Genomic DNA, 17,675 nt, shown 5'->3' with positions numbered 1-17,675 from the left:
TACTAAATGATATTTACTAAATGGTATTTACTAAATGGTATTTATTTACTAAATGGTATTTACTCGGGGAAATTCGCAGCAATAGTGCGGATCATTCAGTTGCGCTGACTGCACAATCACATAATTTGCCGTGTATTTTCTGCATTTTGGATTTTGCAACATAAAAATTAGAAAAGTTGCAAGCTATTCAAGAGCTTTTGATATTTGAGCGTGATTTCATCAATAAAACCTTTTTCAGGGACTACTCTTGTGGAGGAATGTCCTTCTCAATCGACGAATATGCCAAACCCAACACGGTATAATATTTCTTAACTACGTTCCTTGTTCTTAAACTGACATGTTTCTAAATTCGTTTTTAACAAAGTGTGTAGGTTTATATCCACCACATATCGAAGATTATGAAATGTGATATTTTTGCAGTCAGTAAATGGTTGGTATTATCTTCTTGATGACCTTGAAGCTGAGAGGAGCAACATTCGTTGCGTTCAACCTGTCAAGAATCACGGTGGGTTTGCATAAATTACGAAAACGTTTGTTATTGTAAATGCAATATGTAATCACCTAACATTTATAAGACAGATTATTTTTTTAAACAAGATTTTTGGCTGCCCATAGTATAAAGAGGTTGTTAAGAATAAGGAGGGATAAGTACGGGGGCTTCCCCGTTAATGCACCACGTCATTGTCGAGACTACTATAATGGTCGTGCTCTATAATGGCCGTGCTCTTTACACGATTCACCACTTATTGACTCCAGCCACGACCCTTTTTATTCCAGTTGGTTCCATATTTCCTCTTTATCAACCTTAGAATTTGAGGAATTCTGAGAAATTCCCATAATTACCTTCTAAGACTGATGAGGGCTGTAAAAATTAACTTAATGCCTGACAAACCTACAGATAAACGGTTTTACGATTATCAGGTGGCAGGGGTAACACTGATTGCAATTATTGCAGTTATTCGGGCACCTGTTCCCTCCTCCAATCTCTATGATAGAAGACTTTAATAAGCACGTACGATCAGCATATCTTATCCCACGTACTGGTCACAAGACTGGCTGTGAATTAGAATCATGCTCCAGAATCAAGGATGCTATAGAGAAATAGGAATATTAGAATGTTTCTCAGAATCCAAACTCACTTGAATGATTTACTCTAGCTGTCGAGTTTAAGGGAAAGAGAGGCTTCGTCAAATACTTAAAACTTCTTGGAGTGATGGGTGTTCTCTTCAAATCCCGCAAAGGTTTTCCTGTCTACAGTTTGATCTCAGTCCGTAAAACCCAAAAGAACTGGACTAGTTAATTTCCGGCATTTGGCTCTATTCTGTACATATCATGTTACGCAGAATCTCAACTTTGGACAAATGCATTTTAAGGAACCTGGACTGGTCTGGAGACGTTCCTCTGTGCTTATATTTGAGCATCATACGATATCAGTAACAGCCCTGGCCCTAAAAATTTTAATTTATATCAGTATTTTAGTTATTTTTCAGTTGATATTCTATTGATGAGTTGCTTTTACTCAAATTCCTCCAAATTCCTGCAGTCGTGAGCACAAACAAGATTTCTCTGGCGGCGGACAAGCGACCTGTTAAAATCCAGCGCAACGCGAAGGGGCTCGGTTTCGCAGTTGTCAGCGATGGCCCCGTCATAGTGACGAGTGTGGAAAACGGTGGTCCGGCAGCTGCTGGGGGCCTCCTCAAAGGGGACATGATTCTTGCTGTCAATGGGAAAGAGGTGCACACATCAACTTGTCAACTTTATACTCCCTTGAGAAGTTGTCTTCTTTTTAGTTAATTAGTTTTTAGACGTCATCTAAAATATCCTATGGGAGAAGAAAAGTCTACTTTCTATAATTTGCTTTAATATATGCTGCCAAAGCATTAGATTTTATTATATTAAAAATGAAATCCTTTGACATAGTCGTTCATTTCCTTTAGGTGAGCGACCTGTCCTGCGCCTATGTTAGCAAACTGCTCCGACAGTGTGGTGACTCAGTCGAAATGGTAAGTCCTGATCTATAGATTGATATGCTTTCTATCTCTGCATGGAAGATACCCCTTGGGGTGGCAAGCTCTCTAGTATATCCCCATTTGTTATCATGCTGAGTTAATATATCTTGTAGTACAAGTATCTTATTATATATTAGTATATTATATAGTTCGCGTTCTTTAACGGTTTATCTTAGATACATTGCATATTGTGATGATCAACCTCTAACCTTATCCGCAGGTGGTACAACAAGCTCCACGAGATATGCTGTCCAACCCTTGCTACACGCCCGATCTCATGAACGGAGCTAAAGACAAGGACCACACTAGTTTACCTCCGGTATGTACACAATTCTGCCCTTTCTCTTACATTAATTATTTTAAGTTTAAATACTGATCCAAGTTCACCCTGTGGAAGTGACGTCATCATGTTAGGACTCTTATTTACGGTTCTAAAGCCAACCTATCAGAAGGATTGTTAAGTTACGCTAGTAAGGCTCTTTGTAGGTCATACTCGACTATCCAGCACTATCCATCTGATTAACTTACTCATACTTTTTAACTTGGCTAACCTGAGTGATATACAGGTAGTTTTGGACTGGGAGACTTTACCTCCTCTGGAACAAAAGAGACAACAAGCGATCCAGGACCTGATCAGAAGTGAGGATCACTACCTCACCGATCTCAAATTCGGTATCGAGGTAAAGAGAAGGGGAAATTTAATCTTACAAAATTAACGGTAGTAAAAGTTATAAAAACTCTGTTTATTAGCTATGATTAACCTGACTTTATCACTCTAATATTCAGATATTTTTGTGCATCTTTGTTCTAAAGAACTAACCTCTCGCAGCGGTACCTGCTGCCACTGAAAAAGAAAGACTTCATCGCTCCAGAAAAACACGAGAAAATGTTCAACAACATCAAGGAGGTCTCCGACATCACCAACAAGGTCCTCAAGAGTCTGACCATCAGTCGGGTGCCCCTAATCAACACCTCGCCCAACCTGCCCTATTATATCTACAGTATCGGCGAGGTGTACCGCGAGAACGTGAGTCAGCTATTTAGTATGGACAGGGTATTGTTTTTATATTCTGATTTACCTTTGCATGTGGTTATTTTGGTTTCCATCTCGATTCTGGAGTCTATCAGAAATTTAAATCATGGATTATTTTAACCAGCACGTTTTTCTGAAAACTGCTCCCCAAACAATCCTTAACTACACGAATAAAGTTAAGCAACAGCTCTCCCGTAGTCAGCTGAACTGATCCAGCAGTACGAGGAATATCTGAACGGAAGGAAAGCAGCCCACCAGGAGTTCAACAGACTTCACAATGTTGGAGAGTTCATGACGTTCCTGCAGGAACCCCCTGCTCTCCCCGACCTCTGCAACATCCTGCAGCAACCTCGCGAGGTCAGTTTATACGAGAATTTGTTAATGATTTAGTAAATTTGTGTTATATATGTGAGATCACAGGGTCTTTGACCTCGTGATATTATAGTTGGTACACTAAAACTGTTCGTATAACGTACAATCAATGAGTTCGAACGTCGATTTTTTCCTTTTTTTTACTTCAAAAACTTACTCGGTCGTTTATCATGTCCCCTGATTAAAGGCATATTTCCCATGTTCGGACTGCAGAATAACAAACCCAACATTTCAGCACATAGGAAGTCTACCGTGTCTACTACAATCAGTTCTGTCTGCTACGCCTCTACATCACCCTGACCAGGCGCACCTTGGTCATGTTATTCAGGGTAAGTTTACCGACATGTTGGTCATCAATGTTATTCAGGGTAAGTTTACCGACATGTTGGTCATCAATGTTATTCAGGGTAAGTTTACCGACATGTTGGTCATGTTATTCAGGGTAAGTTTACCGACATGTTGGTCATGTTATTCAGGGTAAGTTTACTGACATGTTGGTCATGTTATTCAGGGTAAGTTTACCGACATGTTGGTCATGTTATTCAGGGTAAGTTTACCGACATGTTGGTCATGTTATTCAGGGTAAGTTTACCGACATGTTGGTCATGTTATTCAGGGTAAGTTTACCGACATGTTGGTCATGTTATTCAGGGTAAGTTTACCGACATGTTGGTCATGTTATTCAGGGTAAGTTTACCGACATGTTGGTCATGTTATTCAGGGTAAGTTTACCGACATGTTGGTCATGTTATTCAGGGTAAGTTTACCGACATGTTGGTCATGTTATTCAGGGTAAGTTTACCGACATGTTGGTCATGTTATTCAGGGTAAGTTTACCGACATGTTGGTCATGTTATTCAGGGTAAGTTTACCGACATGTTGGTCATGTTATTCAGCGTAAGTTTACCGACATGTTGGTCATGTTATTCAGGGTAAGTTTACCGACATGTTGGTCATGTTATTCAGCGTAAGTTTACCGACATGTTGGTCATGTTATTCAGGGTAAGTTTACCGACATGTTGGTCATGTTATTCAGGGTAAGTTTACCGACATGTTGGTCATGTTATTCAGGGTAAGTTTACCGACATGTTGGTCATGTTATTCAGGGTAAGTTTACCGACATGTTGGTCATGTTATTCAGGGTAAGTTTACCGACATGTTGGTCATGTTATTCAGGGTAAGTTTACCGACATGTTGGTCATGTTATTCAGGGTAAGTTAACCGACATGTTGGTCATGTTATTCAGGGTAAGTTTACCGACATGCTGGTCATGTTATTCAGGGTAAGTTTACCGACATGTTGGTCATGTTATTCAGGGTAAGTTTACCGACATGTTGGTCATGTTATTCAGGGTAAGTTTACCGACATGTTGGTCATGTTATTCAGGGTAAGTTTACCGACATGTTGGTCATGTTATTCAGGGTAAGTTTACCGACATGTTGGTCATGTTATTCAGGGTAAGTTTACCGACATGTTGGTCATGTTATTCAGGGTAAGTTTACCGACATGTTGGTCATGTTATTCAGGGTAAGTTTACCGACATGTTGGTCATGTTATTCAGGGTAAGTTTACCGACATGTTGGTCATGTTATTCAGGGTAAGTTTACCGACATGTTGGTCATGTTATTCAGGGTAAGTTTACCGACATGTTGGTCATGTTATTCAGGGTGAGTTTACCGAAATGTTGGTCATGTTATTCAGGGTAAGTTTACCGACATGTTGGTCATGTTATTCAGGGTAAGTTTACAGACATGTTGGTCATGTTATTCAGGGTAATTTTACCGACATGTTGGTCATGTTATTCAGGGTAAGTTTACCGACATGTTGGTCATGTTATTCAGGGTAAGTTTACCGACATGCTGGTCATGTTATTCAGGGTAAGTTTACCGACATGTTGGTCATCTTATTCAGAGTAAGTTTACCGACATGTTGGTCATGTTATTCAGGGTAAGTTTACCGACATGTTGGTCATGTTATTCAGGGTAAGTTTACCGACATGTTGGTCATGTTATTCAGGGTAAGTTTACCGACATGTTGGTCATGTTATTCAGGGTAAGTTTACCGACATGTTGGTCATCTTATTCAGGGTAAGTTTACCGACATGTTGGTCATGTTATTCAGGGTAAGTTTACCGACATGTTGGTCATGTTATTCAGGGTAAGTTTACCGACATGTTGGTCATGTTATTCAGGGTAAGTTTACCGACATGTTGGTCATGTTATTCAGGGTAAGTTTACCGACATGTTGGTCATGTTATTCAGAGTAAGTTTACCGACATGTTGGTCATGTTATTCAGGGTAAGTTTACCGACATGTTGGTCATGTTATTCAGGATAAGTTTACCGACATGTTGGTCATGTTATTCAGGGTAAGTTTACAGACATGTTGGTCATGTTATTCAGGGTAAGTTTACCGACATGTTGGTCATGTTATTCAGGGTAAGTTTACCGACATGTTGGTCATGTTATTCAGGGTAAGATTACCGACATGTTGGTCATGTTATTCAGGGTAAGTTTACCGACATGTTGATCATGTTATTCAGGGTAAGTTTACCGACATGTTGGTCATGTTATTCAGGGTAAGTTTACTGACATGTTGGTCATGTTATTCAGGGTAAGTTTACCGACATGTTGGTCATGTTATTCAGGGTAAGTTTACCGACATGTTGGTCATGTTATCCAGGGTAAGTTTACCGACATGTTGGTCATGTTATTCAGGGTAAGTTTACCGACATGTTGGTCATGTTATTCAGGGTAAGTTTACCGACATGTTGGTCATGTTATCCAGGGTAAGTTTACCGACATGTTGGTCATGTTATTCAGGGTAAGTTTACCGACATGTTGGTCATGTTATTCAGGGTAAGTTTACCGACATGTTGGTCATGTTATTCAGGGTAAGTTTACCGACATGCTGGTCATGTTATTCAGGGTAAGTTTACCGACATGTTGGTCATGTTATTCAGGGTAAGTTTACCGACATGTTGGTCTTGTTATTCAGGGTAAGTTTACCGACATGTTGGTCATCAATGTTATTCAGGGTAAGTTTACCGACATGTTGGTCATGTTATTCAGGGTCATTTTACCGACATGTTGGTCATGTTATTCAGGGTAAGTTTACTGACATGTTGGTCATGTTATTCAGGGTAAGTTTACCGACATGTTGGTCACGTTATTCAGGGTAAGTTTACCGACATGTTGGTCATGTTATTCAGGGTAAGTTTACCGACATGTTGGTCATGTTATTCAGGGTAAGTTTACCGACATGTTGGTCATGTTATTCAGGGTAAGTTTACCGACATGTTGGTCATGTTATTCAGGGTAAGTTTACCGACATGTTGGTCACGTTATTCAGGGTAAGTTTACCGACATGTTGGTCATGTTATTCAGGGTAAGTTTACCGACAGGCGACATGTTGGTCATGTTATTCAGGGTAAGTTTACCGACATGTTGGTCATGTTATTCAGGGTAAGTTTACCGACATGCTGGTCATGTTATTCAGGGTAAGTTTACCGACATTTTGGTCATGTTATTCAGGTTAAGTTTACCGACATGTTGGTCATGTTATCCAGGGTAAGTTTACCGACATGTTGGTCATGTTATTCAGGGTAAGTTTACCGACATGTCGGTCATGTTATTCAGGGTAAGTTTACCGACATGTTGGTCATGTTATTCAGGGTAAGTTTACTGACATGTTGGTCATGTTATTCAGGGTAAGTTTACCGACATGTTGGTCATGTTATTCAGGGTAAGTTTACCGACATGTTGGTCATGTTATTCAGGGTAAGTTTACCGACATGTTGGTCATGTTATTCAGGGTAAGTTTACCGACATGTTGGTCATGTTATTCAGGGTAAGTTTACCGACATGTTGATCATGTTATTCAGGGTAAGTTTACCGACATGTTGATCATGTTATTCAGGGTAAGTTTACCGACATGTTGGTCATGTTATTCAGGGTAAGTTTACCGACATGTTGATCATGTTATTCAGGGTAAGTTTACCGACATGTTGGTCATGTTATTCAGGGTAGGTTTACTGACATGTTGGTCATGTTATTCAGGGTAAGTTTACCGACATGTTGGTCATGTTATTCAGGGTAAGTTTACCGACATGTTGGTCATGTTATTCAGGGTAAGTTTACCGACATGTTGGTCATGTTATTCAGGGTAAGTTTACCGACATGTTGGTCATGTTATTCAGGGTAAGTTTACCGACATGTTGGTCATGTTATTCAGGGTAAGTTTACCGACATGTTGGTCATGTTATTCAGGGTAAGTTTACCGACATGTTGGTCATGTTATTCAGGGTAAGTTTACCGACATGTTGGTCATGTTATTCAGGGTAAGTTTACCGACATGTTGGTCATGTTATTCAGGGTAAGTTTACCGACATGTTGGTCATGTTATTCAGGGTAAGTTTACCGACATGTTGGTCATGTTATTCAGGGTAAGTTTACCGACATGTTGGTCATGTTATTCAGGGTAAGTTTACTGACATGTTGGTCATGTTATTTAGGGTAAGTTTACCGACATGTTGGTCATGTTATTCAGGGTAAGTTTACCGACATGTTGGTCATGTTATTCAGGGTAAGTTTACCGACATGTTGGTCATGTTATTCAGGGTAAGTTTACCGACATGTTGGTCATGTTATTCAGGGTAAGTTTACCGACATGTTGGTCATGTTATTCAGGGTAAGTTTACCGACATGTTGGTCATGTTATTCAGGGTGAGCTTACTGACTTCTTTAGTATAGATGAGTTATGAACAATGGATTATGTTTGACGCAGATTGACGGTCCTGCAGATGATCTAAAACAAAAGTTACCAGTTCTGACATTTTGAAGACGTAATCTTTCGCAAACATCATAATCAATAACTCTGACGTTTTAAAGATGATCTGCTAACTGTTGAGTTTATTATTTAAACCCCTTTTCTGTCAGTTTTGTCAGAAGTTGATCTACTAACTTTGTTTTGTCATTTTGTAATACAACTCCCTTTTGTCAGTTTTGTCAGCCCTGTCGCGAACATCCCCAAGCAAAAAGAAGTCAGAAGCTAGGAAGATGGCTGACATTCAAGAACGCCTTATATTTTCTTCCTCCGTCAAAGTTAGTGAGCGTTTATCGTTCTATACTATTACTTTTCTTTCTGCTGTACAAAGTTGGCGTGTAATTCGTTATTTACAATGACACTGTATTAATGATCAAACCTCACTTAAGTAAAACTTGACCATTAGTCATTACCATCTGAACACTTTTCAGCCATTCCCTATAAAGGAAGGAGACAGAGTACTTGTACACGAAGGTAGCTTATACAAGCTGGACAAGAAGAAGAAACACAAGGTAGGAAAGGTACCTTAATAATATCTCTAAATTAGACACATCCCAGATACTATCTTCAACTATGTTTCACTCACAAGAGAGCCCTCTCCCCAACATCCCTCACCCTCCCTCACCCTCCCTCACCCTCCCTCACCCTCCCTCACCCTCCCTCACCCTCCCTCACCCTCCCTCACCCTCCCTCACCCTCCCTCACCCTCCCTCACCCTCCCTCACCCTCGCTCACCCCCCCTCACCCTCCCTCACCCTCGCTCACCCTCCCTCACCCTCCCTCACCATCCCTCACCCTCCCTCACCCTCAGGTGTACGCGATGCTGTTTACCGACCTACTCCTCCTCACCAAGGAGGTGGGACAACACTTAAAAGTGGTCCAGGACCCAATGTTCCTCTCTCAGATCATGATCCAGGACTTCAACTGTGACGATGGGACTGAGTTTCACATCACTGTAGTCGCTACTTTGGTAAGCTTGTTTACTAGGTGTGTAATATGCGTTGGAAAACCTACGAGACATTTACTAAAAAGCGTATTTCTGATGTCATCAAGCCCTTACTTCCATTATTTCCATAATACTTTGAATCTGACATTAAATCAATCGCCTACATCCGATATTTTTCAAGTGGATCTAGTATTTTAGAGGTAGCAATCAGTTAGTCAAATAGGCGCTCTTGAGTCACCCTGTAAGAGATGTTTCACACGACACCCTCCTCAGCCAGCTGAAGGTGACAAGGTAATACACGGTGACACGTACGTTCTGCGAGGCAAGACTGCCGACAGCAAGGAGATTTGGAAAAAGGTGAGCAGACTTACTGAAGCTTCAAGCTGGTTTGAAATTTTTCTTGCACGTGCAATTCTTGTTAATGTTTATAACAATCCGTGTCATTGCTTCAAGCGCTGCTGACTTACAAAAATACACTAGGCTAAAATTCCTATCAAAGATCCGTTTTATAATGGAGACGTGTTCAACGTCAGATACTCTTGATAATGTGCCAAAATTGATACGGATAATTTAAGATCACTTAAGATCACTAACTTTCTCCCTCGCAGGTCATCGGCGATAGAGCAAGTGGTGTTGATCGTCTGACTCAGAAGCCTAAAGATCCCAATGTAAGTTTATGATTATTGTGATATGATTTTGTCTGACGAAATAGGTGAATTTGTTTGCATTATAAACTCGCTTCTCTTCAAAATGAAGTGTAAACATTACAAAATCGGTCACTGAGTACAATTCTTTCATTTATTAATTCGGGTCAGGGTACCAATATACTCGCATCATGATATCAATTCTAGAGAATATCTTATTAATTTACAAAATATCAAATTATTACAATATTTTAATCAAAACTGCTACCAAATATAAACTAAACGCACTACTACAAAGTTTGTTAGCTCGTGATAATAAATCTGCAGCACCCTTTGTGATTTCTATACTAGCCATGCTTTGAATTTCTACTTAATTTTCAAACCTTAATCATTTTTTTTCTGCTAACGTTTATTAATTGTATCTATTAATATCTGCATTCTGCAATGACTAACGTTTCTTACTATAATACCTATTCATTCTAAATTAACAAATAACATCAGTTATTTAATAAAACCATAACCATTAGAACTCTACGATTAAAAACAACTTTAACAACTCAGTATCGATAATAATCAGGCTTGTAGGGCCCGTTTGGGTCGATGTTAATGTAGGCTGCTTGTTCCGAAGAGAGAGTATCCAGACTGATCCCCAGCTTTTCAAGGTGGCACCTGGCAACCTCCTCGTCTTGGATCCGGGGCAGGAGGTGGACTCCTGGGGAGTACGTCTTCGTCCACAGCTCAACCTGGAGTGGGGTTGTGGTAATATCTGAGTGGGGTTGTGGTAGGATCCCGGGGTAATATCTGAGTGGGGTTGTGGTAGGATCCCGGGGTAATATCTGAGTGGGGTTGTGGTAGAATCCTGGGGTAATATCTGAGTGGGGTTGTGGTAGGATCCTGGGGTAATATCTGAGTGGGGTTGTGGTAGGATCCCGGGGTAATATCTGAGTGGGGTTGTGGTAGGATCCCGGGGTAATATCTGAGTGGGGTTGTGGTAGGATCCTGGGGTAATATCTGAGTGGGGTTGTGGTAGGATCCTGGGGTAATATCTGAGTGGGGTTGTGGTAGGATCCTGAGGTAATATCTGAGTGGGGTTGTGGTAGGATCCTGGGGTAATATCTGAGTGGGGTTGTGGTAGGATCCTGGGGTAATATCTGAGTGGGGTTGTGGTAGGATCCCGGGGTAATATCTGAGTGGGGTTGTGGTAGGATCCCGGGGTAATATCTGAGTGGGGTTGTGGTAGGATCCTGGGGTAATATCTGAGTGGGGTTGTGGTAGGATCCTGGGGTAATATCTGAGTGGGGTTGTGGTAGGATCCCGGGGTAATATCTGAGTGGGGTTGTGGTAAGATCCTGGGGTTATAACTGGTTGTTGGGGGCAGGGTTGAGATTAAATCCTTCGTATACTTATATCATTGAGAAATGGTTTTGTGGTTATATCTGGCACCAGGTTATAATAAGATAAGTTTAACTCCCAAAGTCGTACTTAAATATTTAACTTAAATCATGCGACTTAAGTAAAAACTTGTACTTAAGACTCAGTTCGTGGACGACAAACGAAGGGTTGTACTTAAATTTGTACTTATTAAGTCATTCTTAAGTAGTAAGTACACCATAAACTGTTCGTGGAAGACACCCAGGTTATATCTTTGGAGGGTCAGTGGTTGTGCAATGATGGCTGTGAAATAAATCGACTTATCGTTAACTTTTTCTTGCATATTATATATATATCATATATCATATATCATATATATCATATATTTATTATATTTATTATTATTAATTATTCAATTTTATTTTAGATCTATTTCATCTCAATTTTTTCTTATCGAAAAAAAATTAACCTTCATTATCAGTTCCACCGTTCTTTACAACTTCATGTGCAACAAAATCACTGTAATCCTGAAGTCACCACCAAATATAGAATAGGAATGCACGATCGATATTTTAATGGCGTTCCCTGGGTGAATACCTTAATCGATTTGTGCAATTGTTCACATTATTACAGAACCGCCACCGCAATTATCGCTACCGGTACCGTCTAACTCTAAATCCACATTGTTCTTAGCGTGGTGTATCAGTACGAGAACGCACCGTGCCTCTTGGACTTGTATGAACTTGAAACATTTCTTTTTCATTGTTTTTTTGGCAATAGTCAAGGAGACCTTTCAATAATACTTACTATGTAGTTCAGAAGTAGTTTAACAGATTGTCTCGAAAGTAAATATGAAGTACTAATGAATACAATGAATGCTTATTATTCTCTTTAACATTTGTTGTTCAACCCGCATATTCTGCAGATTTAACTATCAAGTAATGGTATATTTCAACATGCCAGATTTGTTTTTCTTGCCTTCTTATTGTTACCAACATGTAAAACCACAATCTCTCACTACTAATTAATTAATTAATTAATTAAATAATCTTCTACCTGAGCCAACACTTGGTTAGTAAAGGAAGTGCTCATGACGAAACTGGGGTGTCCCTGAGCACATGTTAGATTCACGATCCTTCCTTTTCCCAGCACCACCACTTTGTTTCCTGAAGGATGTTTCATTTGTTAGTTAAAATAGACCCAAGATAACACTACCAAATAATTTCATAATTTCATAATACATACAGTTAATGTGGAGGTTTCCGGCATCCGGACCAGGTTCCGGACCATGTTCCGGCATCCGGACCAGGTTCCGGACCATGTTCCGGCATCCGGACCAGGTTCCGGACCATGTTCCGGCATCCGGACCAGGTTCCGGACCATGTTCCGGACCATGTTCCGGACCATGTTCTAAACGTTTCAACCACGTGACGAGTTTCCATATCTTCAATCAACTTATAAAACGTAGATATTTCACTGACGCTGTCCTCAGAATATTGCCTGTATTAACTCTGCAGAATAACATATTTAACAAAATCCTGGCTCACGTCAGTTTACTACATCTGTGATCTGTATAATGCGTTTCATTTCTAACTCTTTCCGCACCGTAAATGGGATTATTCCCAAAAAAGCGCATGACCCGTTTGAATATATTCTCGAATTTTATTTGCTACTTCCCGGGGAAGTTCCCCGATTTGGCAAGGGCCTAGGTTCAATTCCGATTCTTTAACTTGTCAAACGATTTACAGCAGTTTTAACGATCAACATCGTTATATCCATGATACCATATTTAGTGATCTCTACACTACACTACCCACTTCAAATATTCCTAATAAATATCATGCATTTAGATTGTAAACACCAGAGAAATTGTTTGTCTGAGAAATTGTTTGTCTGGCAGCGAGTTCCATTTACTGACTCGCTTCAAGATCCTTTTTTGATTTGTTCCCTCTAAAGATAATGTAAGGGTCTTGCTGTATGTTGAAATGATGGTACGTGCTTTCATGTTTACAACACTACAAACTCTACCACACGCACATCATAAATGAGGTAATAACATGATCCGCTCAGTGCTCTAGAAATCACCCACATGTCGTAGTCTGTCCAGCTTACATAAAGGTTAAGTCCAGCAAAGTACGTGGGCTACTCAAATAAATATTTGGAGTTGCCAAAAAGCCTGATTATATTTATACCATGTGAAACTCTCAGCATTTCTTAAAGCCGTCATGAGATTTGTTCCAAATCTATCATACACACAAGGTACCATTTGCTGTGCAGTGTAGTTTATTGACACTATATTTTGGGGGTGTTGCTGAGATTGTGCATTAAATTCCCGATTAAATTACAAAACATCAAGCACAGTACAATAACACCACGAACAACCTTCCTTATTTACCGTTCGGGAGTTGACACAGGTCACAGTTGCTGTTGATTTGAATGATGTCGCAATTGTTTTTGATGTATTTCCAATCAACCTCCACGTCGAAGTGACCTGAAATAAGTAACTGTTGGGTCGATTGAATCTTTCTTAACTTGAATCTTTCTTAACTTTTGAATTAAACTTGATACTGACAGCTGTTTTGTTGGGATTATTGTCGCACCGATCCGTCTCTTGTAAACTTCTTGTACACCAGAACATGACATAGCATCTCACGGAACAAACAACACCCCACAAGATGTATATCTGATGCCCAAGAGGAGCTCCTCTCACCCTAAGGCTAAGAAGAGATCTCAGGGTAGCTTCTCATGGAGGAACCTGACCATCCTCCGGTTTAGGAAGGTTAGACCACAACCTGGACCCCTCTCCCCCAAAACCGGTTCTTGTCCAGAGGTTTGTGAACATTATGTGTAAGAGGAGCGGGAAGGTAGTCATGGTAACTATTGTAGCTGGTAACTATGACTACTGTAGTTACGAACAGGTGGGGTTAAGGAGTGCCAGGTTGGTTTTATAAAATAGTTTTATTTTCCTGTTTACGCAGCTAGGACCTAGGCCAGGTAGTATCTAGAGTGTCTTACTGTGATTGATAGTTTTTTTATTTTAACTGATGCAGCTTCTTGTCCAACCTGGTTTGTTTTCGGATCAGTCTTGCTTTGACGGTTTATTTTTATGAGCGAAGTTGCAGTTACTTAACAAAGTCTGTTCCCACGAAATGCTTTTAATGTGAGTTTATTTTTGTAGTAGTCTGTAGGTTTTTTTTCTTATCCTGAATCTTTTTGAGCTATAAAAGAAAATGTTCCATCAAGGTGACCATGACTTATGAGAGCAATCATTCATAACAGAGTAAATACTGATTCTGTCTCAAGTTGTGTAACTGTTTTATTTAATACCCAATTTGGAGATCATCCCATGCCTTCACAATTCAATCGAAGAAAGAGCACTATAATAAAAATCAAAATTCGAAGCCTGCTAACCTTGTAAACGTTGAAATAAAAATTTTAAAAAGATTGATATCAAACTAGCGATAACTTTAAATGTAGTCGCTACTCACCAATATTACTCACCAATATTACTCACCAATATTACTCACCAATATTACTCACCAATATTACTCACCAATATTACTCACCAATATTACAGAGGATAGCCATTGGTTTCATATTAAGAAGATGTTCTTCCGTGATGATATTGATACAACCAGTTGCTGTGACAAATATGTGCCCCTCCTTCACAGCTTCTGCCATTGTCGTTACCTTGTATCTGGAGAGAAAAGATTTATCTTACAGTGCACCGATTTAATTTAGAATTGGCGGTTTTTTAGGAATTTTCAGAAAGGTCAGCCAATTTAAATTACATATGAAAATTAATCCAATCATTAACAGACCACTTTCAAGGCACTCCATTATTATTATCGGAGATCTCAACCGCCGATTCTAAATCGTTGCACTGATAATATGACTAAGTAGTAAGTGAGCTATAAGGGGTATAAGGTATGATTAACATTTGCTCTACAAGGTCCCGCACCGGCTCTATCTCTACAGCTATCTTACTATATATAAAGAGAGACGATATAATATATGGATCCGTACCATTTTACTGACACCACGGCATCAACTTTAACGCCACTTGGCGTTAAAGGAATAGGAGTTTTAGAACCCAAAATTTCGACCCCCAAGTGGTGTAAAAAACGCGAATTAAATAGGTAATAATTATTTTAGTCTCTTGAGTCTTGACACCATTTTAGGGTTATACGGGTTCCTGCTAGTTCATATAACTCACCCTTCCATCGCTGCTTGTAGGGCGGCAATAGGATCCACCTCTGTGACTATAATTCTTGCTCCGAACGCCCTCAAAGACTGAGCACATCCTTTACCAACATCTCCAAACCCCGCCACCACAGCAACTTTGCCCGCTATCATTATATCTGAGTTGCAAAACTTACATATTTACATATTATACAACTTACATATTATATATGTTTTTATTACCTAAATATGCAAAAGTGGAGTGACATTTTTATTTAACTCTGAATTTAGAGCCATTTAAAATCCAAACATTATTTTTGAATCACCCTGTACAGTTTACGTGATCAATACAAGATGGCATGATACGCAAAGTCCGGACAATTTTAACAAACGTCATCCAAGTAAAGCTCATGCCACTTCCTGGTTGAAATAAAGATAAACTTAATTTGTGGTTACCTGTAGCCCGTTTAATACCGTCCACTAGGCTTTCCCTGCAACCGTATAAGTTGTCGAACTTGCTTTTAGTAACACTGTAGTTAACATTGATAGCTGGAATATGTAGTTCTCCCGATCTATTCAGTTTATCTAACCTGTGTATTCCTGGGCGGTAGTTTTTTCAAATTATTAACCTGATAAGCACTGAATCGTAATTTTACCGACAGATTTTCTTCATATTTTTAACAATTGATCATTAGTTCTTTGCTTATATTACTATAACAGAATTTGCTTTTTCCCATTTGTAAATGGATCTTTTCCTAAAAGTTTTCTCCTCACCTGTGGCTGTCTCTTCACTGATTCCCTTAATCTCCGCCCAGATGTCCGGTCTAGTTATCATGGTTATCCCTGTCAGTTCTCCTCCATCGTCCATTATCATGTTCATAGGATTCTCTTCTCCGAAGTTAATTGCCTGGCAAAATCAGGACAGATTGAGATCTTCGTTCGAAATAAAATATTTCATTAAAATATTATATGGATCACAATTTGGGAGATTGCAAGAGAATTGGCTCACCAGATTATGAATGAATAAAATTCTGACCTGGGTAATGCACCATCTAAATTCCTCTTCAGTTTCACCTTTCCAAGCAAACGTAGGAATCCCTGCTGCGGCAAGAGCTGCAGCTGCATGATCCTAAAAGAAGGTTGTAAATTGATAAATTGAAAATTCCTTTGTACGGTAGAAACCGATATTGTACTACAATCTGTAAACTGTCTACAAAATAAATCTCAGTCTACAAATCTCCATTTCACTAGAAATGTTGAGGATCACCTGGCTTCTTTTATTTATTTATCTTTAATTTGTATTTATTTATTCTTTAAATCACCTGGCTGCTCATAGGGTTGCAGGAACACAACCTGACCCTGGCCCCGAGTGCCGTGAGTGTTTCCACCAGGACAGCAGTCTGGATTGTAACACTCATGCACACTCCGATCCTAGCTCCGGATAGTGTCTGTGATGCTCCGTACTTCTCTCTGCGTGGTTCAGTGTTTAGTGTTTAGTGATTGTTTTAAATTAAGAGATTAATATGTATGATCATGTTTTCTTAAATTTTGAATAGTTTCCGTTGTTAGTTATCATTTCGTTGCATTAATATCAATAGATCACATAAGTTTCAACAGACCGTCATAATAACATAATATAAAAGAATCGGGGTACAGCCTACTTTCCTATTTGCAGGCAGAATTTTAGTGAAAATGGCTATCATAAAATCTGAGTAATATAGGTACACAAAACATTGATTACCTTAGGTACATCAGCCCAGGCATTTCATTTTCAGCAATGTCGATCGTCTTCCTCCCCCACTCTGCCAAACCGATATCTGATACTTTGTGCTGTACTGCCATCTATAATCAGAAGTTTGTATTGTCAATAATATCCAAACAAACCAACACCGTCACAGAGGTTCTTGTTATTCAAACTGTTACAGGAAACCTTTCATGATGAAAAGAACAATTAAAACATTGAGCAATACCGTCTCATGATATCTTTAGTACTACTACTGTATGGGTTCTGATTATAAAGGTAGATTCAAATACTAGTTGTTGGAGAACAATTAGAAGACAAAATCCTTGGTATAGTATGGCATAGTGCGTTCCAACCGCACCTCCAAAATCAAAGTGAAATGGTGCACATGTTTTCCTCCCCCACAAATATCATGGATAACGTCAATGTTTACTCCTTCAAAAATTCCTTTTTTGGGTTTACCTTGACTTAAAAAAGGGAAGATGATCTCATAATTAAATGGGCCGTTGTCGAGTAGAGCTGGGGTATCGCAAACATCAAGTGAAGACACCTTG

At 39.4% G+C, this 17,675-nt stretch overlaps 2 protein-coding genes across 10 annotated transcripts in view; one reads left to right on the top strand and one right to left on the bottom strand.

Moving 5' to 3' along the window:
- Positions 1 to 17,675, top strand: part of LOC134821461 (uncharacterized) — a 90,554-nt gene that overhangs the window by 16,452 nt on the left and 56,427 nt on the right. For all 9 annotated transcript variants that reach the window (XM_063832213.1, XM_063832212.1, XM_063832211.1 and 6 more), the window contains 14 exons: positions 239 to 296; positions 421 to 505; positions 1,544 to 1,734; positions 1,938 to 2,003; positions 2,230 to 2,328; positions 2,576 to 2,689; positions 2,839 to 3,036; positions 3,241 to 3,399; positions 3,650 to 3,743; positions 8,415 to 8,515; positions 8,669 to 8,749; positions 9,049 to 9,207; positions 9,457 to 9,540; positions 9,792 to 9,851. In XM_063832213.1, coding sequence (XP_063688283.1) covers positions 239 to 296; positions 421 to 505; positions 1,544 to 1,734; positions 1,938 to 2,003; positions 2,230 to 2,328; positions 2,576 to 2,689; positions 2,839 to 3,036; positions 3,241 to 3,399; positions 3,650 to 3,743; positions 8,415 to 8,515; positions 8,669 to 8,749; positions 9,049 to 9,207; positions 9,457 to 9,540; positions 9,792 to 9,851 — 1,549 coding nt within the window. The remainder of the gene's footprint in view (positions 1 to 238; positions 297 to 420; positions 506 to 1,543; positions 1,735 to 1,937; positions 2,004 to 2,229; positions 2,329 to 2,575; positions 2,690 to 2,838; positions 3,037 to 3,240; positions 3,400 to 3,649; positions 3,744 to 8,414; positions 8,516 to 8,668; positions 8,750 to 9,048; positions 9,208 to 9,456; positions 9,541 to 9,791; positions 9,852 to 17,675) is intronic.
- Positions 9,930 to 17,222, bottom strand: LOC134821463 (adenosylhomocysteinase B-like). Its single transcript, XM_063832215.1, has 10 exons — positions 17,122 to 17,222; positions 16,703 to 16,850; positions 16,417 to 16,509; positions 16,155 to 16,287; positions 15,837 to 15,980; positions 15,415 to 15,559; positions 14,765 to 14,895; positions 13,594 to 13,689; positions 12,255 to 12,364; positions 9,930 to 10,570 (listed from the first exon to the last, which is right to left on the bottom strand). Exons 1-10 carry the CDS (start codon positions 17,220 to 17,222, stop codon positions 10,385 to 10,387), a joined length of 1,287 nt encoding a protein of 428 aa, XP_063688285.1. The 3' UTR covers positions 9,930 to 10,384.

This window comes from Bolinopsis microptera, chromosome 9 (genome assembly GCF_026151205.1).
Source record: "Bolinopsis microptera isolate Bmic1 chromosome 9, MBARI_Bmic_1.0, whole genome shotgun sequence".
Classification (NCBI taxonomy): domain Eukaryota; kingdom Metazoa; phylum Ctenophora; class Tentaculata; order Lobata; family Bolinopsidae; genus Bolinopsis; species Bolinopsis microptera.
Note: the sequence above shows the minus strand (reverse complement) of the source record. Positions and strands in the feature narration are given on the sequence as shown.